This window comes from Anguilla anguilla, chromosome 1, assembly GCF_013347855.1.
Source record: "Anguilla anguilla isolate fAngAng1 chromosome 1, fAngAng1.pri, whole genome shotgun sequence".
Taxonomy (NCBI): domain Eukaryota; kingdom Metazoa; phylum Chordata; class Actinopteri; order Anguilliformes; family Anguillidae; genus Anguilla; species Anguilla anguilla.
In genome coordinates, this window is record NC_049201.1 from 42,320,382 (window position 1) to 42,347,788 (window position 27,407).

General features: G+C 37.2%; 1 protein-coding gene across 1 annotated transcript; it reads left to right on the forward strand.

The window, feature by feature from the left end:
- The first annotated feature begins 16,456 nt into the window (after nucleotides 1-16,456).
- On the forward strand, nucleotides 16,457-21,206 carry irx2a (iroquois homeobox 2a). The gene is made up of 5 exons (XM_035409483.1): nucleotides 16,457-16,997; nucleotides 18,089-18,491; nucleotides 18,979-19,680; nucleotides 20,083-20,148; nucleotides 20,566-21,206. Exons 1-4 carry the CDS (start codon nucleotides 16,761-16,763, stop codon nucleotides 20,130-20,132), a joined length of 1,392 nt encoding a protein of 463 aa, XP_035265374.1. The 5' UTR covers nucleotides 16,457-16,760; the 3' UTR covers nucleotides 20,133-20,148; nucleotides 20,566-21,206.
- Nucleotides 21,207-27,407: the final 6,201 nt, after the last annotated feature.

Genomic DNA, 27,407 nt, shown 5'->3' on the forward strand with positions numbered 1-27,407 from the left:
TATTGCTAAAGGAACTAAGGAGTTTTCCAGAGCCAAAATGTGGTATGTTTTTGATTAGCCTAGTCAATCACCTGTCCTGAATCCTACTGACCATGCGTTTCTCCTGCTGAAGACAAGACTGAAGGAAAAATGCTCTAGAAACAAACAGGAACTGAAAATGGCTGCAGTACAAGCAGAGCATCACCGGGGAAGATATCCAATTTTTGGTGATGTCTATGGCGCAAGCAGACATCAAATGCAAAAGATTTGCAACCTCTTCCTTAATTCTGTATGTTGACTTCATTTCTGATTATATTAATTTGTCCCATTAATGTTTATTCCCCAAAATGGGGGGACTATGTATAAAAAGGGCTGCAGTTTCTACACAGATCCCCTGATATGGATCTAAATACTCTCAAAGCTGACAATCTGCACTTTTATCCCATACTCATTGTTTTATTTTGAAACCAATGTGCTGGAGTAGAGAGCCATAACAACAAAATTTACATCACTGTCCGAATACTTTTCCATTTAACTACACACTGCGTATAATTCGGTACTGTTCTATTTGAATTGAAATTTCAGCTGCCATTTTTTGTTACATATAATAAAATTAGTCATGTGTGGTAGGGTAAAGTAACAGCCCAATGACTGAAAGCTGCTGTTACCATTTTTCCTCAGTAGTTGGCAGCCTTAATTTGCAAGCACAGACACCATATGTGATAAAACTATCATTGAAGACCAGGTAAGGCAGAAACCTCACTGTCTGGGATTCACCATGTGGTATAGTTTAATTCCATAACGTGTCACCTGTACCAGTAGAACCCACTTTTGAAAGGGATCATTTTCTTTGGCTAGAAGGTGTGTGCTGTCATATGGGTTCGGGTTTAAAATGGCGCAGGCTGCTGGAAGTTATAGTTGAGGGAATAAGAGACACACTTGCTTTCAAGTGAGATGAATCTCAGACCTTAAGAAAATGCACATATAGTTGTTCAGCAATGCATTAAAATTGAGAGGTGTTTGGGGTGCTTGGAAGCAGTTGTAGGGTTTTTGCTGGCTGACAATAAGGCTTAGTTGGTGACTTTGTGTGACAGTGACTATGGTCGGTTCGGCTTAACTGCCATTTTCAACTCAATGCGTCATCTCCCTATATTTACTTACATTTAGAATGTAAAATTCTGGTCTTCAAGAGGCCACCACAGTGTATTGAGATATAGGCTACAACAAAATGTGGGAAATAAAATATTGAACAATTTATTTAAGTGCCAGAATTGTGGGGATGGGGGGTGGGAGATGGGGGTATAGCCTATACTGAAGGATTCACACATTCTACAGGAATATTTCATTTGGTTCACCTTCTTAATATTCTTGGCCTTTGTTTAAAAACATAATGCAGTACTGTACTATGGGATTTCTGGCTCCAAAGCATCCCTTTTTGAAGGTGTGCCACTTGGTATCTATCATGTCGTTTCAATGGTTGTATAAACAAAAAAAAATCACACCTATGTCACATATAAGTCAATTGATATCTAGCCTTTATTGTTTTAAGATCTAAATGTTTTGACATACAGATATATTGATTAAGGCAGTTTTACATGACCACATGTATCAAGACCAATAGGTCACATGATGTGGAGTTAGAGCATTACAGCTCATAGGTCAAGCGACAGATGAAGCTCAGAAATTGCTCTTTCACAATAAGGAATATCCTGAGAGAGGCATATCGTGCTGAACAGCACCCTCTCTGCCCTCTCGGCAAATTATGCAGCACCTTCCTGGACTCTCAGGCATAATGCCCACTGCCATAGACAGGATGCTCTACAAATCATGGGGCAGATTACTGCATTGATAGCAAGTGCCTTAGCTGAATACACCAACCATGAGTCCTTGTGTTGTTGCATCACTGCGTATTTAGAACATAGTATGTACAAAATTTACTGGACCTTTTGTATGGCCACTCACCTCATACATTCTATAAATGATCTGCATGACAGCTACCAAACATGTTAAACACAACACACATGGAACCCCTCAGGAATTTTCTTTTTTTAGCTTATAGGAAAAGCACACAATGTATTTACAGTGAAATCATATGAATTAATTATATATTACAAATGGCTTGCTTTACCAGATAATGATAAAGGTCTCAGCTTAGCAAGAAATGGCTAAATAATTAAAAACGCTGTCTCAAGTTGAAATTAGTGAAGAATTCAAGCAGACCTGAAACCTACCTGTAAGATGCCAGAGCTTCTGCTGAGGGCTGCATGACTAAGCAGAACTATTTCCAGCACAGACAGCATGTCCCTCTTCCCAGCCTTTAGCATGCTGCGTATTTATTTCACCTCCTAAATCAAATACAAGTTGGCTCTATTAATATTAATACCTTGAGATAATTGTAATAATGAATTAATAAAATTGTCCCACTCCAGTGCCCTCCACAAAGCGCTTGCAGATACCCCCTCTGTGTAAAGGATAGAATATTTTGGAGGGTCTTTGACGGGGACTTGACACACACACACACACACACACACACACACACACACGATAAAAATAGAATTGTGTTTATTCTTTTGGCACCAACTGTTTTGAAGCAATCAGTGTTGATTCCAAAGAAGAAAGATGTGCCTGGTTTATTACATCCTCCTTAATTTTCTTCTGACTTCCACCAAAGTGTGAGATTAAATACTTGGGCAGAGTTTTCAATGCGCTCCAGCCTTGTAAACACTGCATGTACAGTTCTGATGGAAAAGAGCGCAGCTGCCTCCTTTCTGATAAAGAATGTTGTTTCACGTCTGAAATTTGATTTGCCCGAGTCTCACATTAAAGGAGGCTAACAGTCCACAGGGCTTGGAGGCTATGTTTTAACAGGCCTAGAACCTGTTTCCCTCATTCTCTTAAATAATTTTGATGCTCGAGATCCCACCCTGTGTTAAAAATCCACAACAATGCCCCTTTCTACATTTTTTTTTTTAACACCGTCCAAGGGTGTTTATGGTAGGAAGTCTGTCTCTGTCCCTCTAAGGTAATACCTAGAGTGACAATAGCCTATGGGAGTGTTGTGGCACTGTCAGACAGTGGATTTGTTGGTAAGAGGTGTACGCTCCACTGAAACAGAGAGTCATTAATGGTTTTCAATCATGTTTGCTGACTTAAATGGGACAGTGTCCAAATTAAATATGCCGTGCCTTGGAAGGATGTGTCTTCTTAGTCCATACCATCAGAGTAGAATATGTATGAAGGGAAGAGTTTAGTGTGAGGCCATGAAACCTGGAGAATATTGTTAACTGAAACCCTTAAGTAAAGCAGATTGCACTTGAAATCATAACAATGGAAAATATCACTGGATTTTTGTCACTGATGTATTCTTGCATGTGCTCTTGCCTTAATGTATACAGTGTTGTGCATTGTTTTCATTCTCTTAAATGCATATTGCTTCCCTGTAAAGATGCAAAAATCTTACATCGTTTCATACATCGTCTCCCTCCATGGAACGCCTGGCTATGTTTGATAATATGCTTGGCACAGACATGTGTGCAGCAGACATAATAAAACAATATAAAGAAGAATCACCACTCTGGTTTCACCACCCTGGACTATACTGCAATATATTGCAAATATGCGTTTTTGCAAAATATAATAATGTATTTTAGAGAGGAAGTTTTATATCGGTAAATCTAAAAGCAGCAATAATTTGTACATTTAATTACCTATGGTAAAGAATATGATACATTTTGTTTTCATGCTGCTATCAAACAATAGTGCCCTCTACTTATGCCAAATTACAGAGCTTAATTCCATAATAAAGCTTTTTATTTTGTTTCGTTTCATTCTCCAGAGCTTTCTTTAATCTCTAGATATTATTTATTTGTTCAAGACCTACATTCTTATCATAAGGCACCATCTGATATCTGGTATTTTTACTTCTTCCAGTGCTAAGATTTGAAAAAGACAACAAACACTGATAGGTGGTTTGACAAGGAGGGAGGTAGGTAGGTCGACAGACAGACAGATACATATTTTTACCCTCAGAAATCTTCTCCATACATTTTCTGCAGCAGCCCGCCCCAAATGCCAGTATCCATCACTGATGACTGGATCAATAACTGTGTTTTGGCCTCAATCTCCTACGAGAGATGGCTTGTCATCAGTGACAAACAAATATAACAGTTAAGCAAACTATCCAGCCAGACCTAGTAACATTTTTATTGATTCGTCCTTTGCAAATAATGTCTTTTGTGATCAATAAATGGCTCTGAGGAAAACAGTCTATTGTTTATGATGCCAAAACACAATAAAAGGAGAGGAAATACATTATAGCCAGTGTCTCAAGGCAGACCGCATAATCATCCTGTGGTAAAGAACACTGCACTGCTGAAGCTATTAATGCAGATTTAAAACTTTTACTACAACAGTCCTCACCAATACTGTTAACTGACAAAAATTGCAATTGACATAGCTAAAGTTATGTTTTTCAAAAATCTTTTTTTGCTGTTGGAACATGATAATTATTTTATACTGTGTTTGATATTTCACCATTTTGCTGACCTAACAACTTTTCCACTTTCCCACACTGACAAATCATAACATCTGATGCTGAGCTAACCTTAGTCAGCCAATCTGAAAGGTAGTCACTTTTTGATTCAAGAAAATGTTTTCTTTTTGCTGAGCCCAGTTTGACATCATGTCCTCAGTTTTTGGTTTTGCTTAGAGATAACCTCATTCAAAGATGTGTATGGTGCTTCAGTCGACAGGACAAAATTTAAATCTGGAGAGTTAACTTCTCACTCGATTTATGGGTATATGGATTTAGGCATTATGACTTAAATTAAGTAATTATGAGCTCCGGGAGATTAAATTCACTGGACTGGATGGAGCCTTCCCCGTGTCATACAGCATATGCTGAACTACATTCAATGCAAATTAGTATGACTGTTGAACAGACAGTAGGTTCTATCAAGCACCAAAAGGTGTAGAAAAATAATACATTGGTGAATATGTGTGAGAGCTTATTCTGTCTTGCATGTTTACCTTTATGTAGGGAAAAACAGCTTTGGTAAATTGGCATTTAATTGTCAGCAGCACTTGATAAGAGAAACTGACCATCTTAAATCTGGGTTAGTGTCTCCATGTGCATTTAAGACGTGGATTTCTGGAGCCTGTAAAGAGCCACTCTTCTGTTAATTGGAAGACTTAAACATGGTCCGAAATAAATCTACTGCACAACAAAAGTGAAATAGTATTACTCATTTCTGCAGCTGTTGATAAAAAAGAGGCTCTGGTTTGGATAAGAGGATTGTTCAATCCAGGGCATTCTTCAAGCAAAGACTGCCAGCTGGGCCTAGCCCTGCACTCATCTGCGATGCTGGCAACCACCAAATATGGACGGAAGGGAGATCTACCAGACCTTCTTTCAAAGGTAGCCAGTGTCAAAATCGCTTTTTTGACTGCGCTCTTGGGGAGACTATCAAAGTACGCACACTTCGGTATTTCTTGGATTTATTTTCATTTTTGGCTTGGCAGTGGCTTATTTTATTTTTATTTTTTTTTTGAGAACACATAATTATAATCATATGGGTTAATCTGAGTCTGAATTTCAACAGGATGAATCCAAAGAATACCATTTTACTGTACTCAGGACTATCAGTTCTTCCAATTTGTTATTCCAATTCAAAAGCATTTTTTAAAAACAAAATAGCCTCAGTTATACACTGAACTTGCATAGTATGGGTTATTTCTACAGTTATATACTCATGTCACCAATTGGCCAATCCCATGAGTTTTTGGTTACCAAAGCTTAAAAGCTAATTAATAGGTTGGGAGTAGATGGTCAGTGCTGTGTAGATTTTGACTAATCATCCAATGCCAAGAGGTTAAAGAACTTGTTGCTATGACAACAGATAAGGTCAGATTTGAAAAAAATGAACAACCACATTTGATCCTCATTTTCCCTGTTTTTTTTTTTTTTTTCTTGTTATCTAGGCCACCCCATCAACCACCTAATAGATAACAGACCTGAAAACTTAATCGACCTTCTAACAGAGACATGGGACTGCCTCTGCAGAGAGGGTACAATTACAGCACAAGTTTGTGGGGTCCTCCGTCCTTCATGCAGCTCCTGACAAGAATATAATCCATTATAATACAATGAAAGGGCAGGCTGTAATTATCAGACATCAAATTTGTGATGTGTATTTTAGTTTTGTGAAGTAGTGTGCAGGTTTCTTTTTTGGGAGTGGCTTACATTTGTAGCTTTTTTTGACCTTTAATTTGAATGACATCTGAATGTAACTATGTCCTCAATAATAATAATAATACATTTTGTCTGGGTTTTCCCAACTCTGACATTCCATATCAAGCATTTGAACAGTAGATTCTGTTGTCTGAGGACCGTGAAGAAACCTGCAAAGTGTTTCTGCCAATACAATACGAAAATGAAAAGGCACAATCACAGGCCTTTACTTTGCCATTGCCAGTAATGATCCCTTATTCCCCCAGATACAAAAACTGCTGACCATTAAATTATTCATGGGCACGTTATGAATAAATAAACTGACAGCCCCTCTTGGTACAAATCTGGGAAGTATTTGCTCGTTTAATCATCGAATTTTAACAGAAGCTGCAACACATTGCATAAGCACTCTACTCTCAGGACAATACAAACTTGACCAACAGCCAATGTGTGGCCTGCCCGATTTCAAGAGCCATTTGCCTTCGATCTGATTTTTGAGCCTTTTATCAAGGCTTGGTGGAGAAAGCCTCCATTTCCACCAGATAATTTGATTGCACACATGCACCTCCATTTCAAATTAACACTGACTATTGCACATTCCTTGGTATTCCAGTAATTTCCAGGATGGTTACTACCTGAAGTCAATATCTGTGTGGAACACCACTAAATTATCTTAAAACTGCATCTGCCTTAGAGCACAGCTTTAAACTTCAGCAATGCAAATGGTCACTTGCGCCCTCTTTGATTCCAGATTGATGGTTTTTTGCGCTTGACATTTATAATGGCCAAACCACATAACAACAAGGACAAATACAGAATGCAGCATGATATTTGATTTTAACCACAATGAAGCAATACACTGCTTAATTCTGGAAATTAATTAATTAATTAATTAAATAAACAATAGCAGTTAAAATACAGCAAGGTTTAACTTAATGGATTCAGCACTGGACTGCATGATTGCAGTTCAATAACCTGAGGGATTTAGTCCATCAATAGCATACCCAGTCTATTTAGGAACAAACTGGCTTTCTTTTCTATCTGTTAAGGAACTAACTGGCTTTATTTTTAAGTAATACTATTTTATCCAGCATGACAGCAGGAAACCTTCAAACAACAAGAAAAAATAGCAATTTAAAAATTTTAATGGATCTTAAATGTATTTTTTACAAATTTTTAAGTCTTTCAATATCAAACGCTTTTTGTGTGACATAAATATTTATCATTCACGGCCGTTTGTTTTCATAGCGCATTGCGATGCAGAGCGGATGCAGGTTCCCGGCACAGAGAAAAGGAGTCTACCGGGATTCCGCATGCTTGCTGCCAATTTTTGAGAAAAAAAAAAGGGGGGGGGGGTGGTATTTATATTGTCATGCCAAAGTATTAGAATCATTGCAGAAAATGCAGACTTCATTAGAGGCACGTTTGAAGCATTTCTTGTGCCTTGTATCACGGCTTGCTGGCATGTCACTTAATGTCCTGGGTAATCGTAAAGTCCGCCTGCTTTGGATTATTCCCAGCTTCGGGGTATGTGAATCCCATTTCATTTACAGTTTTCCTTGGCAGAAGCTGTCTTCTGTGTTAGCCTCCAGGTAAAGGTGAGTTCCAGCTCACAACACAGGCCTCTGTTTTTCTAGACAATTGGAATATCCTAGCGATGCTGACAACAGCCACTCTGTTCTCTCTAGGCCTGTTATATTCATACGAATTCCTCTGTCCTCAGCATATTGACAGTAGGATTTGGGTGTGATTTATTAAAAATAGCACACATTTGAGAGTTCACTTCAACACTGTGCAGAGAGGAAGTACAATATCTCACCAGAAAATGTGTCTTTGATCGATACATCATCAAAAGTAATCATCAAAAGAGCTCTGCATATATTTATGGTTGATTTCATCATCCTATAATGCACATAACTATATGTAATTTTATAAATATATGAATAGACAGATTGCCTTGGATGATTTCAGTATTGTCCAATGAGTGTAATTGAGAACATGTCCACTGTTTCTCAGGTCTGGCATATCAGCTTAGCATGTTTGTGTTGACATGGCAAAAAAGAGAATTCCCTCAGTTTCAAGTCAAAGCTATGCACTGACACAATGCGTGCATCAGAGTGCAGTATAATTCCTATTATTTGTAAAGGTGCAGCATAAAGTTTGATGCGATAGGGTTTCTTTGAAGCCATTTAAACACCTCTGCTCACACTGTAACCTTTTGAACCCTGCGCTCGAAACTTACCTCGAAGCAGCCTCTTGAAATGTCACCAGTCCTGCACTCAAATGTTGTTTATTTTCAGTCCTAGACATGCAACCTGATAACATGACAAAAGAGGCGGTGCAAGGCCCATACAGATAGTTATATGTCAGTATCATCATACCTTTCAGTTGTCCAAACTGTACAAAAGCAGCTTCATTCAGACCTAACCAAGGTCAACGTGGATTAGCCACCAGTAACCCTATCAGGCCCTGTGCAATGCTTACAAAGCCCACTGACATTAACTGTCGGCAGCCTCTTTCTAGGGAACTCTATCTTGTCGACCCTTGGTTACAGAAGTACCTGACAGAGGTAGTGGTTTCAAATTGTTTCTCTCTGATTCTCCTTTCTATTCTTTTTTTTTTTTTTAATTCAGGTGACTTTTTTTCCTGATCAATCAAACTGTCAGGAGGTATGTGCGTCTCAAACCCACGCAGAACATAATTCCTATAATTTGTGGTTATTCCACCTTCGGTGTACCTGCCTTTGTGCCTGCACTTCCGAAACAGAGATGAATAGGAAAGCGGCTTCATGCTTACACAGCGCGAATTACGTGTGTTTCCACAGGCTCAAGTGCAAATATAAACGGACTCGCAAAAATGCACGAGTCAATCAGCGCCAACATTGTCTGGTATCAGTGTGATGTTTGACCTCCTCTCTTTTATGCTCAGAAAACTTTAACTGAACATTTTGCCATTGTAAGGCAATGTAACAGTCTGAAACCAAGAAGAATGAAAGTCAGCACCTTTCCTTTTTGATTCCTAAAGAAGTGCACAACTTCACTGAGGGTCAGACCAGTCGTAATGTTGTACACAAAAGTACAGATAAATTAAAATCACTGATGTTTATAAATGTCTATGCTTACATTTGCATTAAATGTATTTAAGTGAGAAAGTAGTATTTGAATAATATTTGCATATCAATGTAAACAACAAATAGATCAGCTCAAATAGTAATTAGTGTGCCAGTTTTAGTGTAAAGAAAGTAACTGACTCATAACCATTATAATGTAAATAGGTCATTAATAGATATTTCATATTGATTAGGTTTGCATTCCATGTGTCACACAGACAAAAAAAAACAGGAGGTCAAAGAGAATTTTCAAAAAAAGCATATCACAAAGATCCGTATCATACAATGTAACACATTTAAACACAAATTATCTAGTTGTGAAATACATCAGTTATCATCTTGCTAAGCAGAATCCAGCGTTTTTTATACTGACCACTGATATACTTCCTGTGGGTTCAGGGTTTCTGTCTCTATAACTACACTATTAAGGAGGTCATCCCCTTCTCCTCCCATTGATAATTTCAACAAATGGATTTAAAGGGAAAGAACATTACTTGTCCTCAGTCCCACAGCTTGACACCTTTATGGGTCATTCTTAATGAAGCTGTTCTTCGCTTCTAATTGAGGCCTTGATTTGGGCCAGTTTGAGTAATTGTCAACATGTTATTAATTGAATAACCACTGTTAGCCCTGCAAAATTGATCCATCATTATGATAGCACAGAACCTGAACATTTAATAATGGGCTGAATAAATTCACACATGCCACTCAATGCTAAATGGTTTTGCTAGTGTTTGCCACTTTAAGCAAGACTCTAGGCATTGAGATTGAAAATGCACGTAATGTAAACAAAAATGTAAATACATAATATAGGCCATAATTTAGTGTGTGTGTGTGTGCGCGTGCGCGCGTGTGCATGTGTGCGTGTGTGTGTGTTTCATTCTTGAGTAAAGGCAATAAAGACAAATAGCTAAAGGTTTAAAGATAACCTTTAACCATTTGCTATGACCTCACATCAGCATTGTTCCTTAACACTCAACCACATACTTCCTACCCAGTGTGAAGAAAGCCTTAGGAAATCACTAGTACTTCTAGGACCTAATCACTCAAAGGAGGTAGACTTGAGTGACTGGCTTGGTTTTGCAAGAAAAATGCACACATGACTCGTAGAGAGAAAGTTCACTGTGCCTTGTCCTCTGCAATTGCCCTTTTGATTATGAGACCACTAAATAACATTTAAAAAATTCATCCTAAATTTAGAATCATCAGATATTCTCTTGCAATATAACAGTGGATACAACAGAGTGTGTGTTATTGTGTTTTTCATTTAATGTTTGTTTCAATACATTCATTTTATTGATAAGCAACATACAATCTACAGTCAGAAATGTCCAAAATCAATTATTTATTGATTATTTTATTCATATAACATGGAGTGGTCGTCACCATTTATTTATTTTTTTGTTGAGAAAGCAAGGTGTGTCTTGGCTTATGTAAAATTGCCTTATTTTCTATGTAACAATGTGGAGATGCAACTGATTACACTGTGAACTTAACTCTCAATGAGCTTACTGTAACCTGCTCTGATTAATTCAAAGGAATGCGTAAGGAGTACAAACAAAGAACACAAAGCTGGCAAAATGCAAATTAAAAACACAGGTCACTGGGGTTTCATTATATTATGTTCTTCATGATAAGAAAACAAATTCTTTAAAGCTCTGAAGCCCTTTACCAAACAAATTATTAATCGCAGGGGAAGGAGACTCTGCTACCTTGCATTACATTATTATGTTAGCCTTCTGAAAAGGCTAACATAATAACATAGCATAAAAGGCAAACATAACACTCAAGAAAGCATATATCTAATCAGCCTGTTTGCATGTTTTGTTCCCAAAAATGACTCGCAAGTCCACGACTCTGGTGTCATGTTAAGCAAATTGAAAACCACATGGCAGTTGCCGGCTCTGAAAACTCGGGGCAATGCACAGTTACGGTGACAAGCGGATACTGGCAGCGAGTTCCATACAGGCTCATGGAATCTGGGGCCCTGCTTTGGTAGCCTTGAGGTACCCATTTACAAAGTGATAGGTCTCAAGGTTTTTTGACTTGGGGCAAGAGAACGATTTAACCCCCCACCACCCCCCCTCCCTCCGCCACATTGCCAAGCGCATGGGTAACTGCTGATTAGAAATCTGGCGGAAAAACCAAAGCTGCCTCACCCTGCAGGGCCAATTGCAAAAGACCAAAGACGCTTCCTCCATTAACCGACAGACAATTCCAGCAAACCATACTCATGAGCTCAAATACAAAGTGGGCCTTTTTGTTTTGCTCAACTCAGTCATTTTCTTTGGGGAAAATTTTTTTTAAAATTTATTTATAACAAGAGCAATGAGTGAACATTCAAATTTTACTTGAATAACAAGTTAATTGCTAAATGTGACAGCTATATTGGTCTCTCTGTCTCTCTCTCTTTCTCTCTCTCTCTCTCTCTCTCTGTCTCTGTCTCTCTCTCTCTCTCTCTCACACACACACACACGCACACATGCACGGGTTCTTTCTTTCCTATTTTTCCTCTCCTGTATTCTCTGTGGTCTTTCTTCTTGCTCTTCTTACATTTAGGGATTCACAGTGTTCAAAGGGAAGTTCAAAGGAAATATTTGCTGTGTTCAAAGAAAATGGGAGCTAATACGGGGTATTTTACCTTATTTATCTCAGGGTGGATTCCTTCACTCACCTCAAGATTGATAAAACAGATTAAAGATTAAAAGTTAAAATCTAATATATAATGGTCAAATCTAATGTCATCTTCATACGTAGCCTCAATACATCTAAAAGATGTGTCTTTCCACGTTGCAGCATTGAAAAGAAGGCCTCATTTTAACCCTCACCACAGGCTGATCTACCAAAGTCTAGAATATGTCCTAAAGCATACTGTGTACTCAAGCTGTCGGGTAATATGCTCCTAAATTGGTTTTCAGTATTATAAAATGTCAAGAAGTGCTTTGTTTTCCACTGCAGTGTGAGTCAAGGTAGGGACTGTTGGGTACTGAAAGACAGCGGAATAGAAATAGTTCTCAGTGTGGACTAACTCTCAATCTGTGTAACCCTGATCAAATAAATCTGCTCCAGTCAAGATCACTCTGAAAGCTGTTATAGAGGTGAACAATACAAAGGGACTAAGTATAATCATCTAGTCCCAGGTCATATTGATTTTTGGCCCACTCACTATGACTATATAAATAGCTCATTCCTTTGCAACTGTAGCTGGGGTAGCTGTGGCTGGTCATGAACCAAAAAATAAAGAAAAAAGAAAAAGAAAAACACTTCATTCTCTTGTCCAAAGTAAAATATGCCTCACAGAAATAAATTAATAAAACAAACACTGCCAGGCTTCTCCTCAACCAACTTATTTTCACATTTCAAGAGCTTAAAAATATAAAATCAATAATCATTTAGTCATAAGGGTAAATGAAGCGACATAACATCAAAGTATACCCTTTAGCCATTTAAGTCATTCTGGGCAATTTATCTCATCAAAAGGCAGTCATAATAATCCCCTTCCACTCTGAGACAAGCAGCCGCTCAGCTCTTGCATTATCCAAGAGTAAACAAGTTTGGAAAAATATTAAAAATCAATAGCCGTTTCCTTCTATCAGGCTAGATGACATCCATCATAAATCTGATTTTGTAAAGAGTCCTGGTGTTGAGCATATACGGTGATTGAAAGCAAAGGGCTTTCAAATTTCAAATGTAATCAGCTTTATTGGGCATAAAGCTGGGCACAGTTTAATTATAAATGTGTCAGTAAAAAAAATCATCAATAACAGTAAGGCTGATGACTTTATATACTATTGGGACTTTTAGCAAATTGTATTTTGGGTTGTTTTTTTTTGTTGTTTTTTTTGCATGCCAAAGCCACCTTGTGTGTGCTATATCCATGATTGCAGTTTTATGTATCTTTGTAAGATCATATTATGCAAATACAAATCGATACATTACATCATTTCATATTTCCTTAAATGTAGAAAATATTGCAATACAATCTTCAGTATAAAAGTGGACAAATTTAACTCATTTCTAAAAATTGCACTTGCACATTTTTTCTAGAAATGAATTATAACATACATACAGAAAAAATTACACCAGCTGCACTTTCACTGTCTGCAAATACAGTATTAATTGAATGTGCAATTTCAACGAGAGAAAAAAATAGAGACGTGTGTTTATCATGCATTTTATGTAGACCGCCCATTACCTCCCCGTCAGCATCAACATACAGATATTCACTTTTTCACATTTTTTCATATAACGTGTGTGCGCGCGCGCGTGCGTTTGTTTGTGTTTTATAATTGTACTGTAACTGTAATTATAACTGTACAGAAGGTATAATATGTATTCAATGTATATTATCAAGATTTACCAAACAATGTATATATATATATGGCTGATTTGATTTTAAAATCATTATGAATGTCTGCATAGATAGTATTTTAAATGAATAGTGGCCCCTTGCTGGATAACCTCTTAAATATCTGTACAGTTTGCAGTCAGTCTTCCCATATATCCTTCTGTAAATGTAGTAGCCTCCCAAGTCTGCTATAAAACTGCATGCTACAAACTAATGAACACACCAAACTGCAGACAGAACATACTTCATCTAAGGGAGCACTTACCTGCGTTTTGACATCTCACCAAATAGCAATTTGATGCAAGTAAATAAATAAAAAAGAGCAAAAGTGAGTTTGAATTATACCAGTTAATTTAATTTAATTGTTACTGAAATCCCACACGAGAGTTGTCGTCAGTTTTTTTTTTTCACCGTCACATTTTATTTTACTTAAGTATTTGCTGACAGTTAAATATAAGCATGCACCAGCCGTTATGAATACACCTTAAACCTGGTATATACCGCAAAGCAAGTTACAGTGAGGCCTGGCCTCAGCACACCCGCACAGGAGAGCCCCGACTGATGTCGTGCTTAGAGCAGATACTGCCCCCTGCTGTGCACCGAAACAGCTTTCGGCGTCTTCTGAGTGCCCTGTGTCTGGTCTCACTCTGTTTACTCAACAATCTTTTGACTAATATATAATACATATAGACGTTTAAAATACTGACTTGTCGTTGAGGCGCGGGGGGGGGGGGGGGGGGGGGGGGGGGGAATTATGGGGAAGCGAGAAGAATGGGGAAATTAAACTCATCCAGATTATTGTGTGAATGTTTGGCAATTGAAAAGCGTATTCCGATTATGGTAATATGTACTCTATTTTTAGTTTTCTTGTGAAATTAGTGTATAATAGTAATTAAAGAGTCACATATTCAAGTTGATCTGAAGAACTGCGATTCCCAATTGCCCGTAAATGTTAAAATAATGCTTGACATTATACTGTGGTGCAAACGTCACTTTACTAAAATTACTTTGCAACTGTTTTATTATTATTATTATTATTATTATTATTATTATTATTATTATTATTATTATTATTGATTCGGTTGGGGCTATGTCTACGTAACTGATCTAATACCAATGAAAGCTGAAACAGAAAAAAATTACACTTTAGTTACTTGGGTTACACTTAAACATATGTAAATCAAAATATGTAGCCTACTTTTACAAGGATTCAATCGCAATAGAACCATAGGTATGTAAGTAATTAAAGTATCCATATTTTTCAGAATATTAATTACTCTGCGACCTGGTTCATATCAGAGCATAGCCTACTTATCTGAAACAAGAGTGCTGGTCGCTTGCTTGTCTCTTATAGAATTAATAATAAACCACTACCAGAACAGCCTCCCTGATAGCGTCGGACAAAGAAATTTGCTGTGGAATTATGCATCTATGTTTTTTTGTCATGAAATAACACTGATAAGCCAAATGATTACGTATTGTCTCGTCCTTTTTAAAGCATCATAATATTAGGTTCAAAATCGCTTGGAATGTTGCTATCAGTGTGTGTTTGTCGTGGATCAGAATTACTCGTGTGTCGAAGTGATATTCACTTTCGGTCTGAAATATTTATACTTACTTGGCAGTGGGGTGGAGAGGGGGGTGTAATTTCAAAGGTAAAATCAGATGCGTTTCGTCACACTCATCTGGATATTGTGGGCTGACGGCAATGCGTACAACAACAGATCGCCTACATTGTCTGTAATTCATACAATTTTGCCAACATTAGTTGGTCAATATCTCCCTAGTTAGAAGAATCATAATACATTTTCGTCTTGCATTTACACAAACGCACAAGAAAGTGCGTTTTGAAAAACAAAAAAGAAAGCACACCTGTTTTTTTTTTACCTAAAGAAAGTTACGGCACATCGTCATCAGCCATAATAATAATAATAATAATAATAATAATAATAATAATTCTATTATTGTTGTTGTTGCTATTATTATTATTATTATTATTATTATTATTATTATAACTGACTATTTTAAATACTTTTTTTCTCTCACCTTTTATTTTATTTTACGCTGCTGATAAGTAGGCATATGCCACAGCCTGTATTCCATGCAGTCAACTCATCGTGTATTTCCACGAAGTTGACTTGGATTTAAACGTGGTTGCGAGCCATGGACCCCTGAGGAAACCAACGATATCCACAGATAAATATTGCTATGTTGAAGCCGGGTAACGCCTCCTACAGGCCGTTAGGCGGATTGTTTTTAAATGCTGTTTCGGTTAGTACTGTAGCATGTGTTTTATTATTGATAAAGAGCAGACGGGAAGTAAAGAGTAACATACCATTCTCGATAAATTATCACATGCAGTGTGCTGGAATTGATTATTAATATTATTATTTACATGCTTCTTCTTCTGCTTATTATAATAATAATTATTATTATTATTGCTGAAGTTTTGTAAAAAAAAAAAAATCACTGTATTGACATTATTTTGCATTACTACAGCAGACGATCAGCTTGGCACTACACAATCGATATATTAAGTGGAGCTCTTTAAAATAACAAGCATTTATTACGATTGACACATCACCATTGGATTGAAATGTTAATTGAAACAACGCATTTAGAGTACACGTCTTAAAATTGCGTGCGCAGCGGTCCAACAAGTAACAAGGACAAAAAAGGATAAAATCCCTATAATAATCGGTACTGAAGACTTATTAAAGGGGCGAACATTCTTCAGCTCTACCTCCTCCACTGTCTTCGGTTTTGTTACCGAGTTCCATTTCACAGGGCGAGGGGCGGAGATGGAATATTCAGATGAGCTGGAATGACAGTTCCTGTTTTCCAATGCTCTCAGAAACTCAACTGCTCCTTCCTTCAACTCCTCACTTCATAGTTCTGAGTACTAAAAACAACGGGCGCTAGGGGATCGAGTCGTTGCCTCTATGCAGGCACTTTGCTGATCTTTGTGGTTGTTTTTTTTTTTTTTTTAATTTACCTCGCTCTGTCGATTGTTTTACGCGCGGGTCGTTTTTTTTATATCGTTTGATTTGAACTCCTTTCTTATTTTGGAGAACAAAACAAACACCCATACAGCAATGTCGTATCCTCAGGGTTACCTCTACCAGCCCCCAGGCTCTTTGGCGCTCTACTCGTGCCCAGCTTATGGAGCTTCGGCTCTGGCCGCCCCAAGAAGCGAGGAGCTGGCACGGTCTTCGTCAGGATCTGCCTTCAGTCCCTACCCCGGATCGGCTGCTTTTACAGCTTCGGCCAGTGGCTTCTCGAGCCCGCTGCCGTATCCCACGGACCCTGCCACTGGATTCCCATCATACATGGTAATGTGTACTTTGTGGAAGGGGGTGGTTTGGATAGCCTACTTTTTTTGTTGACAATTTCGAAGACCAACACGCGTTTTGAAATGCGTTCTGAAAATGAAAATGATTGATGTCCTATTATCGATTATACGAAGGCCGTGTATTTGAATACCTTGCTCTGCACTCGGTGTAACGTTTTAAATAATATCAGATAATCAGCTAATATACACATACCATATTAAACAGATTATTTTGCTCTAGAATGCAAACGCAATGTTCTAAGACGTTATTGCATTTGAAGTGCAGACCAATGTAAAATAATAGCATATTCACACATTTCCTAATAAAATATTTAGTGTGTTTATTTTTGTAGCTCATTTCAGTGTATATTTATATGTGGGCTATATTTTGTGCAGTTACTGAGTGATTCAGGCACTTATAACCGATTGCACAACATTTACGTAGGCCCTAGGTCTCGTTAATTTAGTTCACACTCACATTTAAGTTAGAATAGTCCGATGTTTTTCTATTTACAGCCAGCGAACACACGTTTGCATTGTTTGTATTAATATATCTTGTCCACTTGTTCAAGTAAATAGTCAAAGTTATGTTATAAAGATATTGGCTCTCTGTGGGTTAAATTAAGTTATTAAAATTGAAGTTTAAACTATTTGGGTTTATGTAAAGTTAAATAAGCGCGATTTAAACGTGGAAGGTGAATTAAAATGCTAATGAAAAGGCACTTAAAGCGTTTTGAAAAAAATGCATACCTAGTGATTTGCAAATTGGATTTGTGATGTGTTATTGCAGTGATATGTTAAGGCACGTCTCTATCCTGGCAACGAAACAGTCCCCTTCAAAAAGAATGGGCGAAGTGACGATTACTGAAATCACTACACTTATATTCTTTATTATTTTTTGCTATTATGCGTGGAGTTATTGCGTAGACACGCCAAGTTAAAACTTAATTATATGTATTATTATTATTACACGCCTTTATTATATGAGCTGACTATGATTGTGCATTTTATGTAACTGTGAACATTCTTATGTCCGATATTCTGAAATGTATTAAGAGTTGCAATTGATAGTGAACGTTATTTATCTCAAAGGGCTCCCCGTACGACGCACACACAACTGGCATGGCAGGAGCAATTAGTTATCACCCTTATGGAAGTCCAGGATACCCGTACCAGCTGAACGACCCTGCTTACCGAAAGAACGCTACAAGAGATGCGACAGCAACTCTCAAAGCTTGGCTTCAGGAGCACCGGAAAAACCCCTACCCCACCAAAGGAGAAAAGATCATGCTGGCTATCATCACAAAGATGACCCTCACGCAGGTCTCCACTTGGTTTGCAAATGCCAGAAGGAGACTCAAAAAGGAGAACAAGATGACATGGGCACCTCGGAATAAAAGTGAAGACGAGGACGAAGACGATGGGGATGGGGAAAGGAAAGACGACCATTCAGAGAAGAACGTCGACAACAGTGAAACTTCGGCTGAGGATGAAGGTAAACGCAATAATTCGTGTCAATGATAGTTCTACAGTGAAGGGCTGGAAGCTTGATTTTATGTGTTGCCATGCGATCTCTCACAGTAATTTATTTTGTTATAGAATTGCATTATTTATTTAGGCAGTGACATTTGATGAATTTTTCGGAGCTGAATTTTTTTACCGACATCAAGAAAAGCATGAGTCTATGCATAGCATGAATTTGAAAGGTTATTATTATTATCATTATTATTATTATTATTATTATTATTAGTAGTAGTAGTAGTATTACAGTTGTAGCAACAATATTATTATTATTATTGTTATTATTATTATTATTATTGTTGTTGTTGTTTTTATTTCCTCTTTAGTTGTCCTTGTTGGAAAATATAGTCTGCTCCGATTCCGTTTACATATTTAGTTTCGTTTTTTTTAATTAATTCATTTTGCTCATTTATGTCAAACGCATTATATTAAAAACACTACCTTCTTTTCTTTTCTTCAAGGTATTAGTTTACACGTTGACACTCTCACTGACCATTCCTGCTCCGCGGAATCAGACGGAGAAAAAATCAGTTGCAGGATTGGGGACATCGTTTGTGAGTCTGGATCAGACACTAAGGACAAATGTGAGGATGACGATCACGACATAGAAAACGAAGAACGCCAGCGAGGCTTGTCACCTAAGCCAGTGACATCATCGCCACTGACAGGGGTGGAAGCCCCAATTTTAAATCACCACCACGAGGATTCGTCGAGAAGCAACAACAAAGCCAGCCTTGACAGCAGAGTTTCGTCAGGCCCGCAGAGTCAAACCATCAAACCTAAACTGTGGTCATTAGCAGAAATCGCCACTTCGGACCAAAAGCAGGACCCCGGGCAAAACTGTCCTTCAAACGCTCTAACATCAGCATCATCAGCAACGTCCCCAGCCAGCACTGTCTATTCAGCCTCTTCCATCTTGGGGAGGCCTATTTATTACACTTCTCCGTTTTACAGTAATTATACAAACTACGGCAACTTCAGCGCTTTGCAGGGTCAAGGGATCCTACGGTACAATTCTGCTGCTGTGACTACTAATGAGGGGCTCACACAGACTGTGCTGAACCCTGGCGCTATTCACAAACACAGTAATGACTCGCTAATAAAGAGCCACCCGAACCATATCGAGCAGCACTTCAGGCCCTCTAATTTAGAATCCAAGAAAGGTAGGTGAAAATGCACGTTACTCAAAATGGCAATTCGCTATTAAAGATTGTGTTGGCTTTTAGTTTACGCCGGTATGTGACTAGCCTATTTAAAAAATAGAAGACAACATTTTTTGAATTCATTTTTTTTTAGTCTTTTTGTCTATATATGAATTGTGAAGACGATGTGATTTGTGATTATGTTGACATTTTTACTCAGAAATGAATTTGTGGAAAGGGGGATACGCAGATATCCGTGTTCTAGGGCATTACCGGGCTTGTACATAGCGGGTGAAGTGTGTTTTAAACCAGACTTTTGCCTGAAGTGTCCTGGCATTGTATAATAGTAGACTCACCTTGCTCACAGATAGAAGCAGTGAAATGAGTGTCCCGTGACTAAATTTGGGGTTATATTTTTGACAGACGCCACTGACGTGTGCACAGTAGGAGCTCAACAATACCTATCAAGTTAAGAAGATGATTACGCAAGTAAGTTAATTAGACGAGTTTTTTTCCCAAGTATTCGGTTTGGTGTAAATGTGTTTTTTATGGGGGAGGAGGGGTAATAACTGGAGTAGACTATGTTAATATCGTTGGGACATCTTACGTCAGTCAGCTGTAGGCTACAATTAATAATTAAACACGGTAGCACTTATACATGTCGTGGTTGTGTCTTCGTGAATTAGACTGCGTAAATTATTAGAATCATTCTTTTATATTATGAAAGCTGACGCTTTTTGCTGAACACGGCGTTTGTGTTACCAAAAGGCACATGTTGTGTGGAGTTTTTTTTTTTTTTTTTTTTTGTGTATTTTTTGAAGAGGCTCTGTGTATTTCACTAGCCTATTTATATGTTCAGTTCTGCGCGATTGTGGTTGATTTGGTTTTTATTTCCTTGGTCCACAGGTAGGTGTCACAATTGCTTTGAGGAAAAAAGCGAACAAGCCATCACTTCTACAACCTATTTTAAACGAAATAATTCTCTTTTACCGGATCGCATATCGTGCCACCCTTGACATGAAGACTGCAACGCACTATATCTTAATTCTACAGCGACTAAACAGATATTTAAAAAACAATAATATGATAATCATTGTATTATTTCACTTTCTTTTTTTAAATCAAATGTGCATTTGTTGGTAGTTTCCCAATGTATGTGACTTTTGAAAATGTTATTTCTCAGGATCCCTAGATTGCTTCATTGCCACGGGATATATTGTATACTATAAGTGTGAAAATAATTAGGCCTACTGTAAAGCTTATTTGTAAGAGATGTATAATGTAGGAAGAATGTGTCGGATGACTTGAGAACTTAAAAAGTGAAATACATTTGATATTTATTTTTGTAATAATGGCAAAAGCCTATAATTTATGCAAGTTGTATTGCAACTGAATTTGAACATTGTTTTGTAAATACATTATGACTGGTTTTTATTTGAAACGTAATGGAAAGTTAAACAATCTTTGTTGGTTGTTAACAAGAATACTTTTACTAATTTATATCTTTGATTGTAAATAAAACGGGCTAGTAGCCTATATACTGGCAACGTTGTGCAATGCTTTATTTACTGATAACTTTTTTTCGTATTGTGATTGTGCAAAGGCTGTTTTCTGGCGAAATATCTTTTGAAATAGCCAATTTCCTCGCATTTATTCCAAAGTCAAAAAACAACAACAAAAAAATAATAAATAAATAAATAAATAAAAACAATTGCACTTGAATACTTCTAAAACGCCGTATAGTGGAACGATTAAAGAATTGTGCGCAATGTTTTATGTCACGCCACTTTGCTTTAAATGCAGTCTCTTATAAATTACTCATTGAACAAAATGAAACTGGCTTCATGACAGAAGGCTTGTTAATGGTTTAAAAGTGTATGCAACCTTTTTCACAAGAAAGAATAATCATGGCTTTGGTTGTAATAAATCATGTGTTTATTTTCAAGGCCTTCATCTATTGCTCACAATGATTAATAACGTTGCACGGTTAAAGCTTTATTAGATCCTGGCATGGTGATCCCGGGTGCGTTTAGCTTAGTTTAGAGCGGTCAGTTGGGGTTCATTATGAAGCGGGATTGAACATTTATAGAATCTTGTCTAAACATCTGGTAGTTACAATGGGGCCGGTGTCCTCGAATGGGAATTGCAGGACATGGGGAAAACAGACATATCGCCTATTGAAAATGTGTCTTTTTACGTTGATCTGATTACTCGTCTATTTTAAATTAAAAAAAAAAACAACACTAATGATAATGATAATACTACTACTACTACTACTACTACTACTAATAATAATAATAATAATAATAATAATAATAATAATAATAATAATAAATAATAATAATAAAGGTTAAAACGTTTCTTGAGTACAGTCTTGCCTGTTTCTAAAGTGATGGTGCGAAGCATTTTACTCAGTGGTGTACTTCAGTGATTAGCATATTTCATATTTTGAGAACTGCATAGGCTACTATACATTTTAGGATTCATTATAGACAATGAATTAATTCAAGTGGCACAGCTAAACAGCACGTTTTTTCTTTACCCTTTTCCAAGCTGGTAAAAATTCAAATAGTTTTTTTATTTGTTTAATTAAAAAAAAAAAAAAAAAAGATAGCCATCGTCTTTATAATTCATTTAGAAAGTTTTGTTCAGAATCGTTGCAGGCGAAGTTCGGTTTATTCTAACCGCGTTTAGGATGAATGCTGACGTATCCCTGCGGGTTTATATCCCCTTAAACTTGGCTTCCATGCTCAAACGTCTTTGAATTCGGCAGTTTTCTGTTGGAAGGACAAACAATTCCATTGTAGGTCTTAGAGGTTTCATTAGAGCTGATTTATTGAAATGCAGGCTTTAATCTCAGGTGGGATCCTTAGGGACCTACTGCTGTTGTCAAATAGTACCAGAGGCGATTTCCACTTCGGGTTCCTTATAGACCCTGGCTTTCTCTGCTCCCCTCAAATGTCAACATTTGTTCTCAATAAAAAGAGTTATTGTTTCTGTAAAACAGCTCACCAGCCGCCTTTGAAGACGTGAAAAGAACTTCACCTACCCTTGTTTGATTGGAAGCAGAGGAAACAAGCGCTGAGTATGACAAAATAAAAGCTCATCGCGAAACGTGGGCTATGGCGAAATAAATCCATATGAATTCATGTCACCAACTTCAGCGCTATTGTATTATCGTTGATAATTATAGTCGATGCACGTTGTTCTTTCTCTTCACATTCCAATTTTGTTTGTTCATCTGACACTGTAATTTAAATTCGTCACCCCATTATATTCGCTATCGCTGTTTCAAAGATAGTTTAAATTCATGCAGTATTGTCATATGTATCTATATAATACGTATCCGATCAGTTCAAAAGCAATATATGAACTTCCCCATATTGAGAGGAAAATGAAAACATTTTACTTTATTTTATTGTTATTTTAGTACAAAGTGACAAAAATAAATAGATAATTACCCATTAACAAACGTGTAAGCTTCGCCACTTCTGTGGAGTTGTTTACGTACATGAAGAAATAAACAGTTCCGATTTTTACTGGGGAATGAACAGCGCCGCCGACGAACACTAGTTTTCCTTTACTGATGTTTAGGTTAACCTGTTTTTTAGCCAAGTTTTTATGGGAATATAAAATTTACGGCATACAATAAAAACCAATATCGGGGAATTATTTAACACTTTCTTTAAATGAAGAAGGGCGAGGCATATAATAAAGTCTATTTTATAGGTTGGATTGGCGGGCCAGGTCTTCCTAAAACAAGTAATGCAAGGCTACACCTCACGGGTCATCTACGAGATACTTAAACTTGCATTCTGCATTGTAAAATGCTTGCGACTTTACACTTGCTGAACCATTAAAATCTTACCTATGAACGGTAGCCTACGGAGCGGAAATCTTTTTAAATTATGTACATGTTTTATATGGTATTTACACTTAAAGCCAACATCTGTTCATTTACAATGTCAATATTATTGCGATTTTGCTGCCTTTGTCAGATGTTATTTAAGTGCCATTTTTTTTAATTTACTGTTGCTACAACAGGAAGGATAACAACAGAATTTGGGCAAATTTAGAAATAACCAATTTGGAGAATCTCAACCAAAGGCATTCAATGTCTGCTTATATCCGTCTGTATACACATGAAATCAACGAAGCAGGGTGAGTTAGTCTTGGCTGGGCCTTGTAATTAAACAAATCTAAGCCAAACAACAGACAAAAAAAAGAAAGATCTGACCCAATGCAGCCTTGTCATGGTTTGTGAGTTCATACCTGATCCTGCCTGAGTGTTGTGGAGCTGTTATGCTGCTCTGTTTATTTTTACAGGTTTAATCCTCCATTAAGGTTAGGCCATAAATAATGATTTTGCTGGAAAAAGGTAAAAATTACTAACAAATAGATTGCAGATGGGTTTCATGAAAGACATCAAAGTAGGAAGGGTTTTTCAGAGTAAGCTCAAGGTCTGTCCTCTCATAAAGGTGCCAGAGGGGATATACTCTCGCCTTGCTGATCAAGAGTAGCAAAAAGGCAGGAGCTATATCAACGTCTGACTTTTGTCCACACTAGAATCCCAGTAAGATCATTAGGACTTTTAGCCTGGATCAGATCACTAACTTGCAGCAGTTATGTATTATGGCAGTGAAAACAAAACTCGAAATGATTTCTCAATTTATGCATTTGGTTGTTTTTAGACATAATTTCCCCTTTAAGCTGAAACATGTCTATAATGCAGACACTGTTAGGTCAAGACTCAAGGTTAAAAAAGGGTCTAAATATAATTCCGAACATGCTGACTGTGCTTCTGTTGAGTGGGCCAGAATCTTAGGCACAACCAACAGGACACAAAATGTAAGACATGTTAAAGTACTGTATGATAAGTTTGATTCATGTTATGTGAATACTATACACTATTTGCTTTTTTCATTCAATATTTAATTTCATTTAATATTTGTAATGAGAGTTGTTTGTGAAATTTGTGAGAGTTGATGGCCGTTAATGAACTTAATTATTTTTTGTATTGCTGTCTTTCACTGCAGTACATACAGTAGCACCATTGTCAGAACTGCTTTTAGTTCTTATCCCCAGCCTTTTAACAGTCACACTGAAACAAGTCCTAATGTTTATCAGGCGAACAGACACATATATTGTAGGGGGCAAAATATGTAAGCAATTTAAAAAAAAGACATTGAATTAAAGAATTACATTTTTTAATATTGTCACAACCATGACCTGGAAACATTAATGTTTGCAAGCAATGTGGTGCTGAGGAAGTTTTCTTTCTCACAAGGCAGTCAGAGAGGACATGTGTACTGGTTTTTAAAAAAATGCCTTTTTCACTTGCATGTGACATAATGGGAAATTCATTTTTGCTGTCTTATCAGTGAAGCAAATAAGAAATCTACAAGCTTCAACTGAGTAATATTTTAGCATCTGTGTCACATTTCACATTTTGTTAGAATCAAAGCCTTGGTGTTGAAAATGTGCAAACATAATAAAGTATCAAGTTTACTAGAAGAATTTAAAGAACGTGTGACATTTGTTTGGTCACATACAATGAAACATTATCTAATTTGGTTTCAGAATAATCAAATATTTTAACTTTTGATCAGTTGCTTGACCTTATCATTTTTTCTTTTTTAGAATAGCACAACTTTGGCATAAATATGTATACATCCATGCCACTTTAAAGTAAACTAATCTTGTGCAAATATAGCAAATGATGCACATTTGCAAGAACTAATATAAGATCTGTTCTAAGCTTTCTCTTGCCTTTCTGATTGTTTGGCCCAATATCTGAAAGCCACATAGATGTCAATATTGTTTTCAGAAAACACTAATTAACATATCAATATATTTTTAGTAGCATTATAAAATATGCTGTATTTTCTTCATTTCAGTGTATTAATATAATTTTATGAGCACCACTAAAGTTGACTAAAGCGGACAATGTTGATTCAATTTTTTCATAACCAATATTTATGTGGTTGCTATGTGTACCATGCAAGCTATTTTTAATTACATATGGCAGGCGACATACTCTTGGTTTGTAGTTACTTACATTATGGCATAAAGACAATTAAGCGTAAGTCAGTGTGTTTGCATCATGTCAGTCATTTTTAATTGCATTACAGCTATCAAAACAAAGCTATTAATCTGTATGATGCTGCACTGTTTTCCTGTTCCCATTGTTCACATCATCTGCCATGACCACTAAAGTAGGGCAATGTTTTTTGTACTAAATAAAGCCTAACTGAGAAGCAGTTTATCACTGAAATATACTTATGTTCCTGGCCTAATGACAAGTAAAAGAATAAAAAGAAACTGTCGTAGATGCCCTCGTAAGACCTGTGAACATTTCCTCACCATTAGATCCAAATGAAGTCAGACTCACATTCTGCATTCTCATCCCCTTTTTTTGCATTGCACATTACATTTCTGTCATGCTTTGCAGGCAAACATGATATCCCCTGAAGAACCAGAAGAGAAAAAATATCCTGACAGCAGCCATTAGTTAAGAAATGCAGTGAATATACTCTGTGCACGGGAGCATCAGGACTAATTAAGATTCTGTTTAGTTTCCCTGGATGGAATGTTAATGTTGCTCTGCCTTAACAGGAAGGCAGAGAGAGAGAGAGAGAGAGAGAGAGAGAGAGAGAGAGGGAGGGAGCGAGAGAGAGAGGGAGCGAGAGAGAGAGAGAGAGATAGAGTGAGGGAGAGAAAGAAAAGTAGTGCATTTTAAAAGGGCATGTTCAGGTGATAGCATCTCTCACTTGCTCTGCCTAAGGTCTGCCCTGAGCCTGTTACAAAGTCATTAGCTCAAATTACTGTGGTGATTCCCTTCTCAAGGTTCTTTAGCTGAGCCTCGATCTCTTTGCTACCAAGAAGCTGCGTGTAGCCTTGAAAAGCCAATACTCTCTAAGGGGATAATGGCTGTATTAACCCACTGTATCTCCCTCGGAGTGTGCTTCGTGCGTTCTCCTTAGACAAATACAGGCCGAATTCAGCAGGAAGATTCGGATCTATTGCTGGAACCCCTGCCAAAATCCCAGTAGGATTCTTGACCCTTTGAAGTTTCAACTAGTTTGCTTGCACTGAAGTTTACATGATTGAGACAGGTTTTTACAAGGATCAACAAGGCAAACTTAATCACCACCAAGCAAATGGCTCCAAGAATGACAAATCCCAGGATTCCTGTGACCTTACCAAGTAACAGCAATGTCAGAACTCATCAACACAAGCGGCACACTAAGATGTGTTTCTTATTTTACTAATAGGCCTAGACAATATTGTTTGTCTGGGGTATCACTAACCCTACATACACTGGGATGGGCAAACTTTAAAATACAGATTTGGATCATGTATCTGAACAATTTGTTTTTCTTTTTATTGAATACATAATTGTAAAGGTCAACAAAAATAATATACACCAGTCAACTATAGATAAATAAGCCTGTTTATCAACTGTAGACTGGTTGTGCACACGCCTAGTGCACTCTTGGGGAATATAACCCAAACAAGGAAATCAAAGCACTATTTCTTAAATAATGTATATGCTTACTTATGATTAGGGCCACTAGTTTGTCTCCACCATGTGACCTGCAGGGATTTAAAGTTCTATCTCAATGGTTATCCTCCAGGGGTCCCCATAAGCTGTCCAACAGCACAGTCAAGTGACAAATCATACAATTGAGTTTCTAATTGAGACATTTATAATAAAAAAAAAACAATATGTTGTTTTAATATGGGGA